This window comes from Lepus europaeus, chromosome 12 (genome assembly GCF_033115175.1).
Source record: "Lepus europaeus isolate LE1 chromosome 12, mLepTim1.pri, whole genome shotgun sequence".
NCBI classification, from domain to species: domain Eukaryota; kingdom Metazoa; phylum Chordata; class Mammalia; order Lagomorpha; family Leporidae; genus Lepus; species Lepus europaeus.
Window position 1 is genome coordinate 83,164,873 of NC_084838.1, and position 15,480 is coordinate 83,180,352.

Below are 15,480 nucleotides of genomic sequence, written 5' to 3' on the forward strand. Positions count from 1 at the left end.
GAAAAAGGTGGCACAAGAATATTTAATGGTAAAGTCAGATTCAACAGAAGCAGAGGTAGAAGAAAGAAACGTAGTTTCTCTACTTCCAACACACATGTTTTCCATAGATGGCTGGTTTTCTTCAATTTTCATAATTACAATTTCAGGCAGCGTCCCTCCACTCCAGGATGGTTATCCCATTTGTGGGTTACCCATTTCCTGTGCATTTCCTTCCTCCAGCCCACCTCTTGGCCACATTAATGTTACTGCATGTCATAATTGATACCGCAGGTGGCCACAGCAGGTTCTGAAAAGAAAATGAAATGGAAACTTGTCAAGGTTGCTTTGTGTTAAATTAAAATATTTGGTGAGGAGAAACCTAAACTCTTGGCCAGAATGAAGCTTCTGAAAAACATAGGCATTTTGGAAGTGTACACTATTTCTTTCATTACCATCTGTGTTAACCAAACATTACCTGGCTTTGGTATCTCCAAGGAGGTGAGAGCAGTAAGCATAATGGCTGTTTTGAATGTGGAAATAAAGTTGAGGCTATGTCCTCATTTCTGGTGTGCACCTAGCCGGTATTTCTGACATGCTAAATTAGACTTAGTTTAATGCATGGTCTCCTAGAGACTTACCATCAGAGGGACAAAACTCACACCCTAGAGTCAGCAGTCCATTTTTCTACAGACTTCAGTGAGCAGGGTTGGATTGTGAAGAACAGAGTAGGATGTGTGTTCCTAAGTTCAAGGAAGGGAGGAAAATTATTAGGTTGAAGAAGGTTTTGTGGGGGAGGTAGGTGTAGAACTCTGCAAGGAAAACTGGAGGAAGGGAGGAACGTGGAATTTGGAAGAGTAGAGCAGAGTAGTATGCCAGGAAGAAGTGAGGAAGGTCAGGGGAAGATGCACATGTTCCTGAATCTGTATAAGCCCCATTCTCAGTGAGAGTGCTGTTGTCTATCATGAAAATATGGGTACATCCTGTCTTAGAATGATTCCTTGCAATGACTCAACTGTATTTATAATGTTCAACCAAAAGCAGTCTCGCTTGGGGAATAACTTGATAAATAAGTTCATGTCAGGGGGCATTGAGGGTGTCTGTCCCTAGTTACCATTTGTGTTGGAGGGATGAGATTTGGAAAGAATGGAGCTTTCACTTAGGCTGCACTAGGAATAAAATCTGAACCAGGACAGGCAAAGCCTTGAACTGACCGGACCTTGCCTCTGTTTCTATTTTGCTGCACTGTATGCCATTCTCTCACTTGTTGTCTGAGCTTTAAGACTGATCTTCCTTGCTAAGCTCTTACCTGCGTTAGTCTTTGCGTTGCTGTGTCCCTTCCCATTAGTCCCCAGTCCCTTGAGTAGACCAGCTTTTCCTCATCAGCCATGTATCAGCTCATGTTTCACTTTCTCAGAAACTGGAGTCTTTTTCTAACCATCCCACCTAAAGTAGTGAACTCAGCACAGCATGCACCAACATACCACCTTCTTTACTTCTATAATGCACACAGAGCACTTTGAGTGGTCTTTCTTCTTTGTTCATTTTCTGTGTTACCCCTTTAGGACAAGAACCTCATCTGCTTTGTTCCCAGCCAATCCCAGTATGCAGTAGGTGCTCAATGAAGTGTGTGTTAAATGAGCCTGTGACAGTGGGATCTCTGTTAGGATTATTCCTATCCCAAAGTGTTGAACTGTTTGTTACAAAGCAAGACGGAAGATGTGAAAGTCCCCTGGTGGCTGGTGTTGCTATGGAGTTAGAGGGCCACACACCTCTCTTCTTTGTTCTTCCACCAAGTCCTAAGTACTTGGGAAACAACAGGACTCCAAAGCGTATTTCAAGGAGATGGAATTTAAAGGAACAATTGCATGGTTGGATAAGTGCCGATAAGTTATATCAGGAAAAGTTGTTGGCTTAATCCATTTTTCAGTGTATTTATAAGTCATTGCCATTGCAGAATGAAATTCCTACTCATAATGAGCTAAGGTTCCCTGTTTTACAGCCTATCCTTTGAAGCCCTCACATTTTCCTGTGTAGGGTACCTTTTGGGACTTTGCACTCTTCCCCACCCCCTTCTCAGAGTAGTGCTGAATGAGTATGTCTAGCCTCTAGAAATTATAGCGTACTAGCCATTGTTAATTCAGTGAAAGAAGTTTAGAAAACCTGTTATTTTTTCTCACTCATGGGTTTCTCACTGTAGCACACCCCTGGCTGACTGTTCAAAAGCTGCCAGAGTTAGTTCCTTTTGTAGCTGGATTGGCTTCCAAGTTCCAAGGTAAGAATTTATTAAGTATGTGTCCTCAGTTTCCTGGTTGGAATTTATAAATTAAATGCTGTGATGCCTATTTGTGTGCCCTTAGTACATGTTAATGACAAAATGATACATCCATTATTTTGCTATTGGTGTATACTTTATGTTTTTTTCCAAAAGATGTATGGGATTAGAACAGGTCAGAGCTAGTGGCAGAGATTTCTGTTTCACTCACTTTCCCCCCATTTTTCCATCTTTCTTATTCCAATGTTGGAGATCCAGCACCAGGCAATCCCTCAAATTGCTATTAATTTAACTTACCTCTTAACAAGAGGGTAATTCTGTCATCTCCTCACTATTCAGAAATCTGCAATGTCTTCTTCCTTCTTTAGCACTGCAGTGACAACACGCATCCCTGCCAATCAGATATGAACATTGAAGGAGCCTGGAAGAGGGGCTACACGGGAAAGAACATTGTCGTCACCATCCTGGACGATGGCATTGAGAGAACCCATCCGGATCTGATGCAAAACTATGTGAGTGTTTGCTGTGGGTGGAATCTCTTTCCTGCTGGAAAGCAGGGAACCTCATATTTGGATAATCAAAAAGGGGAAATGCTACAACAAATGTAGATACCATAGACTCTTCCTTACAAAAGACAAGCACGTGGTGTACGGGAAGCTTGTGATTACACTTTCAACCTTCCAGTGCCTTTGATGTTTTGACCTACAAGAAGCAAGCAATAAGGTCGCAGAATCCCTGCCACCAGCGCCATCTGCTACCTGCAACATCCACTCTTCCCAGCAATTCAGCCAGCAGGGCGACATTCTTGGTTTCCTTTATGAAGAAAAGTGTCCTTAGAAATTTTCTCAAGTTGTTTTGCTGTTTTCTTTCTCTCTACCTCTCCATCTTGAAAGGATGGTAATGATCAGCTTCCCTGTAGTCTGTAGAAATCAGTCAATTTCCTTTCTTAAGAAAGAACCTCAAGTTCATTTAGTTCTCATTTGTACAAAACAGTTGAGTGGCTGCTCTCCCCTGCATCCAAGCACGCTGAAATAAATTTATGTCTCTTCACAGCACAGAATTTTAAAGCTATAAAAGAACTTCAGTTTAGTCTCCTCACTTGGTAAGTGAAGAAACTGAAGCCCGAGTATTGAAGAGCGATTCAGGGTCAGACAGAAGAGCAGAACCTGCCTCTCCCCCAGCACACAGGCAAACAGCTTTCCCTGTGTCCTGCTGCGTCCTTGAATATGAATGCGTTTGGTTTAGCACAAATAACTTTCATCTAGTGGTGACTGTTCTCAATACCTTTCTAATATTTTCCCCTTTAAAGAAAATTCTCCTGAATTATCTGTGCAATTAGAGTACTGGTGCCCTCCTTACACACTTGGTTCTCCTTCTGTGGGAGCTGGTGAGGGAGTAGAGAAATCAACTGGATGAGACTGGGTTCCAGTCTTATTTTATTTTATGCCAAACAGGTTATAAAGTAACTTCTGGGGGCCCCACTCTTTTCAGTAAAATTACTGAATTTTACCAGACACTCTCCAAAGCCCTTCATCTGCTTGTGGCCACTAAATGGGGCTATAGGCTCTCCTCTGTACAGGAAGCAGGGACTTAGCACCTGTATATAGAATGCACATTTTGTTTAATTCCCCACCCCTCAAATTTCAGGCTTTACATGCTAAAAATTATTTTTTGAAGCAAGAAGTTTTGATATAAACAGAAGACAAAAATAGTGTTTACTTTCACCAGCATTGAAGTTAGCAGCAACCATAAAGCATAAGAAAATTGAAAACATCCTAACATAATCTGTCTGTAGTGGTATAAATTTTAACAATGGTAATGAGCCAGTAAATTCTTTTTTGGATACTTTTCACAATCATTTTTAAAAGCACATAAATAAATATAACTTGTGTTTTGTAGCTATTGTTTCCCCATCTTGAAACCTTAGCATAGGGAAACCTTGTTCATCACTTTGGCTGGTCCAGAAGCCATTGGGTGTTAGTTAAACAGCTATATTATAGACTGTTTTGCAGTAGATACAACATATGAAACCAGACATGTGTGGTCTAAAACAGGTCTCAAGAAAACTGATATAATAAATAGCTAGTACTGGATTTTATTTGAATTATATGTGAATGCTTTCTGTCTTGTAAAAATCTTGTCTTGTAAAACTCTTTAAATTTTGATAAGGAAGTTGCCAGCTCAAGAAGTGAAGTACAAAATAGGGAGGGAGTCTATAAAGAATAAATCACTTTGCTTCTAGGTAGTCAAAAAGTGCTTCATAGAAAAGGCAATAATTGAGGATACCTGAAAGTCACACATTTCAAGAACTAAGTCATTCTAGGGGTGAGGAGAAAAAGTGCTAGCAGAAATAGACTGAGCACTCTTTCATCTGTGTAGAGTCCTTCTTCATCTGAAGGGGAAAAACATAGCAAGGATTATTACTGAACCACAGTCTCTCCCTAAGGCATCCTGATGCCACTGGACCACGAACGTATTAGTTAACCTAATGACTCTCTTGCAGAAATGTGTTTAAGAATGCATGAGCCTGCGGTCAATCGCTAATTAATGAATGCCTGTTTGCTTTCTCTCTCTCTTCTCTGTGCTATAGGATGCTCTGGCAAGTTGTGATGTGAATGGAAATGACTTGGACCCAATGCCTCGATACGATGCAAGCAATGAGAACAAGTAAGGCCCAAGTGAGCAGTTGCTGGTGTAGGGCTGGAAAGGAGCTTTGTATTCTACTCATGCTGTGGAAGTATCTTCTTTGAATTCCTTGGTAACGAATGATCACTAATTTGCTCCATGATAAACCAGTTTTTCCACCCTAGCATATGAGTAAAAAAGAAGTGGTCCCCATAGTAAGAATGGTTACAGAGAGAGCCCTGGAAAGTGGCTCAGCATTTAATCACAATTATGGAAGTAGGAATTATGGTCCTCTTATAGCAATTGTGGTCCTCTTATAGCAATTGGTCTGCAGCCCATTTGTTTTCAGATAGAGGTGCTAAGGAGAGAAGCAAAGCAAACTATTCTTTATTTAAAAGAGTTGCTTTATTCAGTTAAATAAGTTTGATGGGATACTGCCTTTCAGATCTCTACAGGGGGCTGTCTTATTTCACTTCTCCTTTACTCTTCTCTCTCTAAGTGATTAGGTTTCCTACCAGTATACCCAAAACACCTAGAAAGATTATTGCTATTTTTGGAATGCATTATCTTTATTATCTCCTTTAGTCAAGAGGCCTAGTTTCACTTTTCAGTTGCTATAGTTTGTTTTCATGAATGCACATGAAAAGGCACATCCATTTGATAATGAAGACTATTTTATCATTCCTCAATAAGTAAGTTGGAATGGTTTTTCTAACTTATGACTCACAATCTTTAAAAGATTAGCAGATATTTCTAATTTCTACATCACATTAATTAAGTCTTTTTCCTTTATGCAGCTCCTCTTAGTGATGTGATTTGAATACTTTCACTTGGATTTTTATTTACATGTTTAGGTTGGGATCACAGAAGTTGCAAAGAGAACTATTTTCCCTATTTATTATGTGCTATTTCTAATTGGCTTTTTTTCTTTTATGGAAAAATTTCTCAGCTAGTATTATTTAAGTGAATCAGTAAGTTTAGACAAAACCATATAACCTAGAAAATTATGACTGTACATGTATTTATTTGACCATCAGCTATAAAAACGCTATTATTACCACTGCCTGGGACTCCAGCATTCCATATGAGCACCAGTTTGAGTCCTGAATGTTCCACTTCTGATACAGCTCCCTGCTAATGGCCCTGGGAAGGGAGTGGAAGATGGCCCAAGCACCTGGGCCCCTACTTCCCATGTAGGAGACCTAGATGGAATTCCAGGCTCCTGGCTTCAGCCAGGCCCAGCCATGGTGGTTGTGGCTATTTGGGAAGTGAACCAGCGGAGGGAGGATTTCTTTCTTTCTGTATCTCTCCCTGTCTTTGTCACCCTGCCTTTCAAATAAATAAAATAAGTAGATCTTTTAAAAAATCTATTAAGATTGACAATCATATTACAGATCAGAGATAGTAGTGAAGTGTTAGTATACAAGTTGATATAGGTAGGCTTTTCTAGGATTTCCTAATAAAAAGAATCAGGGTCTTAAATGAATTAAATTGCATAGTTTTAGTTCAGACATGTTGTTATCAACTAGGTTATGATGTTTGGTGAACTTCATACAAGGGGTTATAGTTCCAAGCAACATGAATGATGTATTCCATAGTAATGTGTGAATTAGCATGAAACACTGAAGAAGAAATGCAAAGTGTCCATTACTTGAAAAGTAATGCATACTAGTGATATGCATTGTGGGGACCAAAAAAAAAATAGTAATTTCTTTCTCTCCATTTTGCTATGAACTTGAAATTACTCTTAAAAATTAAATCTTTCATCCAGAAAGTGGCAAATCAAACCCAGAATGTGATGTCATCTCCCTCCAGTTAGGATAGATATTATCAAAAAGACAAAAGACAAGAAATGCTGGCTAGGATATGGAGAAAAGGGGCCCTGGTACACTGTTGATGGGAATGTAAGTTAGTACAGCCATTATGGAAAGTAGCAAAGAAGTTCCTAATATATTACAATTGGTAGCTACCATATGATCTAGCCCTTCCACGACTGGGTATATTTTCAAAGGAAATCAAATAAGTCTGTTGAAGAGACATCTGTGTTCTCATGCTGATTGCAGCACTATTCACAAAATAGCCAAGAAATACAAACAATTTAAGTGCCTATCAACTGATGAATGAATAAAGAAAATATGGCATATACACGTTAGAATACTATTCAGCCATAAAATGGATAAATTCCTGTCATTTGTGACAGCATACATGGAACCAGAGGTCATTAAGTGAAATAAGGCAGGCACAAAAACAAAAGTTGGATTAAGTTACTTATGTGTGGGTTCTAAAAATGTTGATCTCATAGATGTTGGGCTAAATGGTGGGCACCAGAGGCTGGAGACAGTAGACCAGAGGGAAGAGAGATGGGGAGAGGTTGGTTAACAGGTACTAAGTTATAGATAAGTTGGATAAAGAAGTTCGGACTTCTTTATCCAGGGTGACTATAATGTACTATATTTTTTGTCAAGTTAGAAGAAAGGATTTTGAATGTTCTCATCATAAAGAATTGATAAATGTTTGAAGAGATAAATATATTTATCCTAATTTGAACATTACACAATATATCCGTGTGTCAAGACATCACATGGCACCCATAAATATGTACATCTTTTCTGTGTCAGTCTTTTAAAAAATCTTAAAAAATGAACAAAAAACAAGGCACTATTATACATTTAAATGTGTAGTCCATTATGCTATAACATGTGCATTCCTAAAAAGTATAGCACTCTGAAGAATCTAAGTGCATAGAGAAAAAAGAAAATAGAGCAGAAATCTAACATTTAGATTAGGAGCCAGTCCTAGAGGGGAAGACACCCACATCACACTGGAGTCGCTAGCTCCAGCTCCTGATTCCAGCTTCCTGCTAATATAAACCCTGGAAGGTAGCAGGTGAATACTTAAGTGATTGGGTTCTTGCCACCTGCACGGGTGCACCAGAAATGGTTTCCCAGCTCTTGGCATTGGGCTTTTGTGGGCATCTGGGAAGTGAAGCAGCAGATGGAATTTTCTTTTCTCTTCACCCCTAACCTGAATCTATTCCCCTCTCTTGGTCTGCCTCTCTTTTTCTCTGTCTCTCTTCTTCTCAAATAAATAATTTTTTTGTTTGTTTGTTTGTTTTAACTTTTATTTAATGAATATAAATTTCCAATGTACAGCTTATGGATTACAATGGCTTCCCCCTCCCATAACTTCCCTCCCACCCGCAACCCTCCCCTTCCATTCACATCAAGATTCATTTGCAATTCTCTTTATATACAGATCAATTTAGTATACATTAAGTAAAGATTTCAGCAATTTGCACCCACATAGAAACACAAAGTGAAACATACTGTTTGAGTACTAGTTATAGCATTAAATCACAATGCACAGCACATTAAGGACAGAGATCCCACATGAGGAGCAAGTGCACAGTGACTCCTGTTGTTGACCCAACAAATTGACACTCTAGTTTATGGCGCCAGTAAGCAACCTAGGCTGTCGTCATGAGTTGCCAAGGCTATGGAAGCCTTCCAAGTTTGCCGACTATGATCATATCAAATAAATAATTTTTAAAAATTCATCAGTGACACACACAAAGCCCTATAAAACGGTATCCCAGTTTTACACACAGTAAGTGGTTAATCCAAAGGTAGCACCACCTTGAAAGAAAACAACATAGTTTTAATGTGTGTTTCTGTAAGTATAAGCTCATTTTACCTCCTCCCACTTTCACACCCACCACCCTGGGTGCAAGAGAAAATGAGCAAGAGAAAAACGAGATAATTATTAAAACAAACCAAAAAAATGAAATCCAGACAATAGAGAAGAAAAATACAAAGTAATCTGAGATGAAGGTGGGGGTGGGGGAATTAAGCAGAGTGGAGGATGGCCATTGTCTGAAGGGCTGCAGCTTGCCAGCTCCCATGAACTGACTATCATGAGATGAATGGAGAGTAACCTGAGATCAGTGAGACGTTGCAGCACAAGATGTGGCTATGTGTGGATTATTGTGCTGAGCTCTATAACTGTGTTTTCTGTATTTCTCTGACTCAGTTCAACTGGGTGTGTTTTCTGCATTCACCTAGAGTCTCTGGGACAAAGTCATATATAAACAAATGCAAATTTTACATTCTGTTCAAATTAGTCCCTAATGTATGTATCTTGAGGGAAGAAGTTTGTGATATATATTGTGATATAGCAGAACTGATTGTACTCTATCCATTCACTAACATTATCACATCAGCATTTCTATAAGGAAAAGGGAAACAAGAAAATTATAGGAAAGTCTAGATTAGGTTCATGCCCCAAGTATCACTGTGAGGAGTGTCGAGGGATAAGAGGAGCTGTAGGTGGAAATGGAAAACCAATGCGTTGAGCCCTGTCGTTCTTTGAATAGGAATCCACAAGTGGTAATTTTTTTGCCGTGAGACTCTGCTGGTGACTGTTCTCCAAGGGTGTGCCTGATCTGTGACTAACATTGCTAACCACAATGTCTCTCTGTAATGACAGTTCTTTGAGGATTGGCTTTGATGGCTTTTTACAGACTACCCTTTTAAAACTGTCTTTGTGAGGATTCCTTTTAAACATGCCTCCCCCCCACCCTGTCCAGTCCCCCAAGACCTTTGTTCAAGAAGAATCACCGCGGTCATGCTCACTCTGGAGTATTGTAGTGGGTCCTGTTTTGATCCTTTCTGAGCACTGTCATTGAGTTCAGTGAGGTTTTGATTGTTGGAGGACATGGGCTTTGTTCCAGATGTGCATGTAGGTTTGTATTCTTGACAATGAAATATGGCATTGTTGGAGGTACAACACCAGCACTCCCTACCTGTTTCATTAGAAGTCAGCAGTCCCTTGAAATACTTCTGCCTGATCAGGTTAATGGTTATAATCTCCTCTTTGCTCGTTTCATTACAATGATATATACATTATATACATATAATGATATATAATCTTTAATCAATGATTCATAGATAGATAATTCAGTTTGAATAACATTCAGAATTAGGAAATAAGAGTGGGTTTGTGGCTTGTAGGAAATTCTAGCCCTGGCTCTCCTTGATTAGCTTTATGGTCTTTGGGTCTAACTATTTTGAATATTAGCCCTCTTTTTAAATCTCTAAAATGGGTATTAAAATACTTATCTCTAAAGGTTAGCAATACAATTTGTTAGAACACCAAGCTGACTACATAATAAGTGTTAGATAATTATAGATGTTATTATTGTAATGATGTGTTCTATTCCTGTATTTATTTCTTGATGAATAATCAGTAAAAAATTGCAATCATCTCAAAATATGTGTGCATATGAACATTTAAAATCTAAATTAAGACTTGGACGTCTGTTTATTTTCAAGGCTATAGGTTTATATAGGTTTTTTCAGTCTACTTTAAGTCTGCTTTTCTTTAATTCCATTTCTCCATTTCCCTTTATAGAACAAGAGTCCTTGGTTGATATTAGATAGTGAAGGTGAGGACCTTATAATCATCATTCAAATTAGGCAGTTGAGGCAGATACTACGCAAATTCCTCCTTGTTGTACCATCAGACCAGTGGGCTTTGGAGTGCATTGGAATTATTATGAGGCTATGTTTATCCATCCAGTCAATGAGTTGTTGAGACCTTGCTATGGGAATGGCTCTGTGCTGGTTAGAGTCTACGGTGATGAAATAATAGACGTTACTACTAGGTTGAACTGAGAGATGACACAGTAAGAAACCCTAATGTCTGAGAGGTTTTCAGTACCATTGGAGAATGTACTCTCACAACTTTATGCTAATTATTTCTCTTAAATTTGCATGATTTCATTTCTAGTGGCAAACGTTGGAGGGAAGGAAATTATCCCCACATTATAGAACTTAGGAAAATATTTTTGTCCATTTTTCAATTTCCCAAATGGTAGCATGTCAGACCTAAATACTTGATGCTACAGAAATAGTGTTACTAGAGCAGACATAAAAGCCTGGACTGTACTTCAACTTTGCCTCAGTTCATATTATCTTGCCTTGTTCTCAGCTGAGAACAGAAGATACTTCTGCAAATGAAGCAGCCTCCTGGCATTACTTACCACTAGTCCCATTTCTGATAACTGAATCATTGATCTCCAGGTTAGATCATTCCTTCGCTAGGTCGCTTCCTGTTAAATGTTCCCTCTGCCTAAATGTCATGGCACCATATTTAGAAGGAGATGACACCACAGCATTGTACTTTGTGTTGCTTGTGACCCCAGAATCTAATTCCTTTCAAAACAAGCCAACTTGTAGGTTAGAGGCTCATTTTCCAAAATGAATGGACTTGCAATTTGTTCCTCATCCCTGTTTCAAGAAAGATTTAAGCAGGGTGGATAGGAGTACATTTCTTTTGCTTCTTCAACTGCTTTGCATACACTGCCATGTTGCAGAAACCAAAACGTGCGTGGCCTTCTCTTTGTCACTCCTGCAGTTGAGGATTGCTGGGAGCATTTAGGGTTTCAAAACAAAGCCAATGGATGCACTCAGTGTTTTCTGATTATAACAGAAACGTACTTACTTGATAACTAGAGAAAAAACAGGTAGATAAATGGCCTTACCTGGTGGAAGCATTATTTCATCATACCAAGGATTTAATCTAGTATGTTAAGATAAAGTTATCCTGTGGTGGGTTCAGGCAAAACCTATAAGAGAAGTTGAATCATTATCAGAAGCCAATTTGTTTTGCCAAACATTTTCAAAAATCTTCCTTCAATACTTTTGCAAAAATAATATCTACAAAGTACTAACACAGTAGTTGATAATGATTATCAAATAAATTTATGTGAAGTTGACTGCAAATGTGCATTGCTACACTTTTTGTACACAAAACAGTCAATTGTGACAGTATCAGACACTCTTCATAAACAGCTCTCTTACTCATTTCAGGCTTTCCCCAATGCAGTATGACTTAGGAACAATAGAAAGTTAACTCACAGTTCTGAAAGCTAGGAGATCCAAGATCAAGGCACCAGTATATTCAGAGTCTGATGAAGGTCCCTTCATCATAGATGATGGGACTTCACATGACAAAAGAGGAGCACAAATTCCCACAGACCTCTTTTAGAAGGACACTGACACTGTTCTCATAAGCACTGTCCTCATGACCTAGTCACTGCTTCAAGTTCCTACCTCTTTTAATATCAATGCATTAGGAGTTTGATTTCAACACAGGAGTTTTGGAGAGAAGCAAGCATTCATACCGTAGTTATAGCCTCCAATTTTATATACATAGAAAAAACCCTGCAATACATATTTTAGGAAATTTATTTCTATACATGCAGGTTCATAATATAATACATTGAAATAAGATTTTTGATCATCTTCTAGATTGTGGGATGTGGCCTCACGTGGGAAGTTGCAGTGCAGTAGGAAAAGGCTTCTCTCAGCCCAGAACACAGCCACACCTTCCACTTTCCTGACAGTTCTCATTGTTTTATTTCTCCTCATTCTCAGCTCTCAAAAGCCTTCCACAAGAAACCCCCTTGCATCCACACAAGTCGTAGGTTAGTTTACCCTCCCTCTCTTACCTGCATCCTTATAACAGCCTCCTGCATAGTCTCCTTGTGTCTAGTCTCTCCCCAAACTCATGCTTCCTGAGCAGTAATTCTGAACCAAAATGAGAACATAAAAATCCTCTAAGGTGTTGCATGTTAGGAATTCAGTGTTTTCATGACCCAACTCCTTATGTCTGCTCTGCTGTCTGTGTCTACCACCACCAATACCAGCTTCCCCCCTCCACACACACTGCATCCATAAGCCCTGTGGGACTTGTAGAATTCCCCTACTGTACTTAGCCATTCTTCCTGCCACCATCTGCGTCTGGAGAATTTAATTGGTGTCACTTTTCCAGCGATGCCTTCTTTCACCTTCTCTGAACTGAGTTTGGATACCCCTCCAGCGGTTTTTCACAGCACCTGCGATATTACTATTCCTTTTATAAAATGTTTCCTACTATAGATGTGGTCACATTTACCAACATGAGGAAACAGGCAAGAATAATATCAAGAAATTGATTTTCAGTTTAATTTGGGATCTAAAATGTGCCTTTGATCTCTCTTAATTGGCTCAAATAGATAAATTAGAAAAATTCTGTCTCCATCTCGGTAGCTCACCTATAAAATAGTGTTACATATAATGGGGCTTTGTGCTGGGTATGTTTGTTCTGATCTTCCACCCTCATCCATATCCTGCCAAGCTGACATTTATGGACTGCATTCATGGACTCCCTAACCCTCTGGCTTCTTACTGGACTTGGCCAGTGGAAAGCTCAAGTAGAAGATAAGAGAGGTGAAGCAGAGTAAGGAAGAGGGCTTCTTCCTCAGCTCCCTGCTTGCAGGGTCATTAGCTGCTTCCCTGAAGATCTTAAGTCCTTCCATGTGGCCCTAAATGTGACCTAGTATAACTCCCCTTTCTGGGTATCCGTAAACCACATCTTTCCTCAAGTCCCCTCAGATCTAAGGAGTTCCCATTGTTATGAGATCAGAATACTTCACTACTCCCTATTTATTCCCCCAAACTCTGCTTTGCATCATTATACAAATCCCTTGAATAAATTCTTCTCACATTACCCATTATAGAGGAGCCCAGTGTTTCCTAATAAGCCTTTGACCAACACAGTACATTTTGTCTTTTAGCCTGATATCACTGGTGGAATAAAGGGGAAGGTGGTGAAATACCTCTGAAAGAAAAGATAATTAAATTCATGGGAGGTTTCTAAATGACTGTTTATGCTTTAATGAAGGCTGAATCGTACAGAAAATGATCTAACCTCGAATTCCTGTATACCTGCTACCTGAAGGGTAAATAGTCATCTTTGTTGAACACTGCCTTAATTATTCCAGGGATTAGATTCACGAGAATGCGACCTTCAGATCCTTTTGTTCTTCCCTTTGTCAATCTTAGTGTGTTCTCCCGGATTTGGGGACTTAGTCTCTTGGGGCTGTCAGTGGCAGTTTTGATAAAGGGTCTGATTGATGCTATAGGTTAAAATGAGGTTTGAGTATAATTTATGCTAACCCAGCGCATCATTGACATGAATAATTGATAGTTGCTTGAATTTAAATTTCTTATTTAAAAAACAAACTCACAAATTCCTGGGGCCTCTAAAGCAGATGGAAATTGCAGTATGGGAAAGAGAAGATAAGTATCCTTTTTAAATAATGGATTAAGCACTTGAGTAGGTTTTCCAGACAGGTGTATTTATTTATCTTTCACTTTTAATCTTCTTCTCTAACCTCCTCCTCAGAGACTTATATTTTCTCTTGTTTCTTTCTGTCCAAAAATATGTACAATTGACAACATGAGGGCCTTGAGGGGTCAAGAGCAGTAGTTTTTTGTTGATGTTATTGTCAAACATTAGAAAAGGCGTCCAAGCGCACAATTTAATCTTTAGACCTTATAAAAGAGATGGCTAACATTTTTCTGTAATAGCATAGCCAAAATAAGAACTTAAATAATAATCTCCTAGCTAGATTCACTTCGCCATCAGCGAAGTATACAGTAAGTAGAAAAAACCTCCCTTTCAGAACAAAGGGAAAGAAAGTTTTAAAGTGAGAATATAATTTTCCTCATGGGCATTGTCTACCTTAGAAAGACTACTACAGAACATGCCTGTGACTATAGACTTGTAGTTCAGGCCACCAAAGATTAGAGATGGGACACGGGCACTCCCTTGACTTGCATCATCTGGTCTGCTTTAACACAAACCAGGAGGAAAAGAAAGCTAGGCATCAGAAGCAATGGGTGGCAGGCCTATTAATGGCTGATCTGTACAGTGATCTGCCCTCAAGGAGACCCAACAGGCCAGTCCACTGCAGTGGCTTTCAATGTGGTAAGTCTGGGCTTCAGCAGAAGTCAGCTTGTGAAGAGCCCTGGCAGCTCTGCCAAGAGTTGGATCACTGGAAATGGACCTGCCCTGGAATCGAAGGATGCCCAGGTCAGAGCCACAGATCTTATTGGCTCTAAGCTGAAAAGCCCTTCACTCAGCCCAGCTTCCAAAGTGACCACTGCAGCTGAGGGGACGGCCAAGTAGGGTTAGCAACATGGCAGGCAGAACTGTAAATTTCTTGTTAGAGATGCCCCCTGCCTTTACCTGGCCAGCTCTCCTCCCAAGCCAGCCAAGTAATGAAAGTCAACAGAGTGCCTTCCCCTAGGAGGTTCACACCTCCCTTAGGATATACCCCATGTGAAGAGATAGATAGGTCTGGGCCTCTTAACTTACAAGGCCTAAAGCCCACCAGATTATTATCAAGCCCCTTCTATCAGGTTATATTTGCCTCTCAATCAGAAAACTTAATTGTAGCTTAGACAGCACCTTTCTTAGCACATCTAATAATGACTCTGTCCTTTGTTCTAGACCCTGTCTAGTACACTTGGGCCTCATTCCTTTGTAATCATAACCTCTACTCTACCACCAATGGCTCTACTCACAACCTGTGTGTACTGATGGTCCTCTTCCCCACTTAATGCTGTATAATTGTTCAAACTTGGTAAATGCCACTCTTAGGATCATTGGTTACTATCCTCACTCTTTCTTTTATGACCTTGTCTAAATATGATCAGAGTCGGCAAACTTGGAAGGCTTCCATAGCTTTGGCAACTCATGACGACAGCCTAGGGTGG

At 39.5% G+C, this 15,480-nt stretch overlaps 1 protein-coding gene across 2 annotated transcripts in view; it reads left to right on the plus strand.

Moving 5' to 3' along the window:
* PCSK5 (proprotein convertase subtilisin/kexin type 5) overlaps window positions 1–15,480 on the plus strand; it is a 434,133-nt gene that overhangs the window by 126,066 nt on the left and 292,587 nt on the right. For both annotated transcript variants that reach the window (XM_062208432.1, XM_062208433.1), the window contains exons 4-5: window positions 2,620–2,763; window positions 4,842–4,918. In XM_062208432.1, the coding sequence (XP_062064416.1) occupies window positions 2,620–2,763; window positions 4,842–4,918 (221 nt within the window). The remainder of the gene's footprint in view (window positions 1–2,619; window positions 2,764–4,841; window positions 4,919–15,480) is intronic.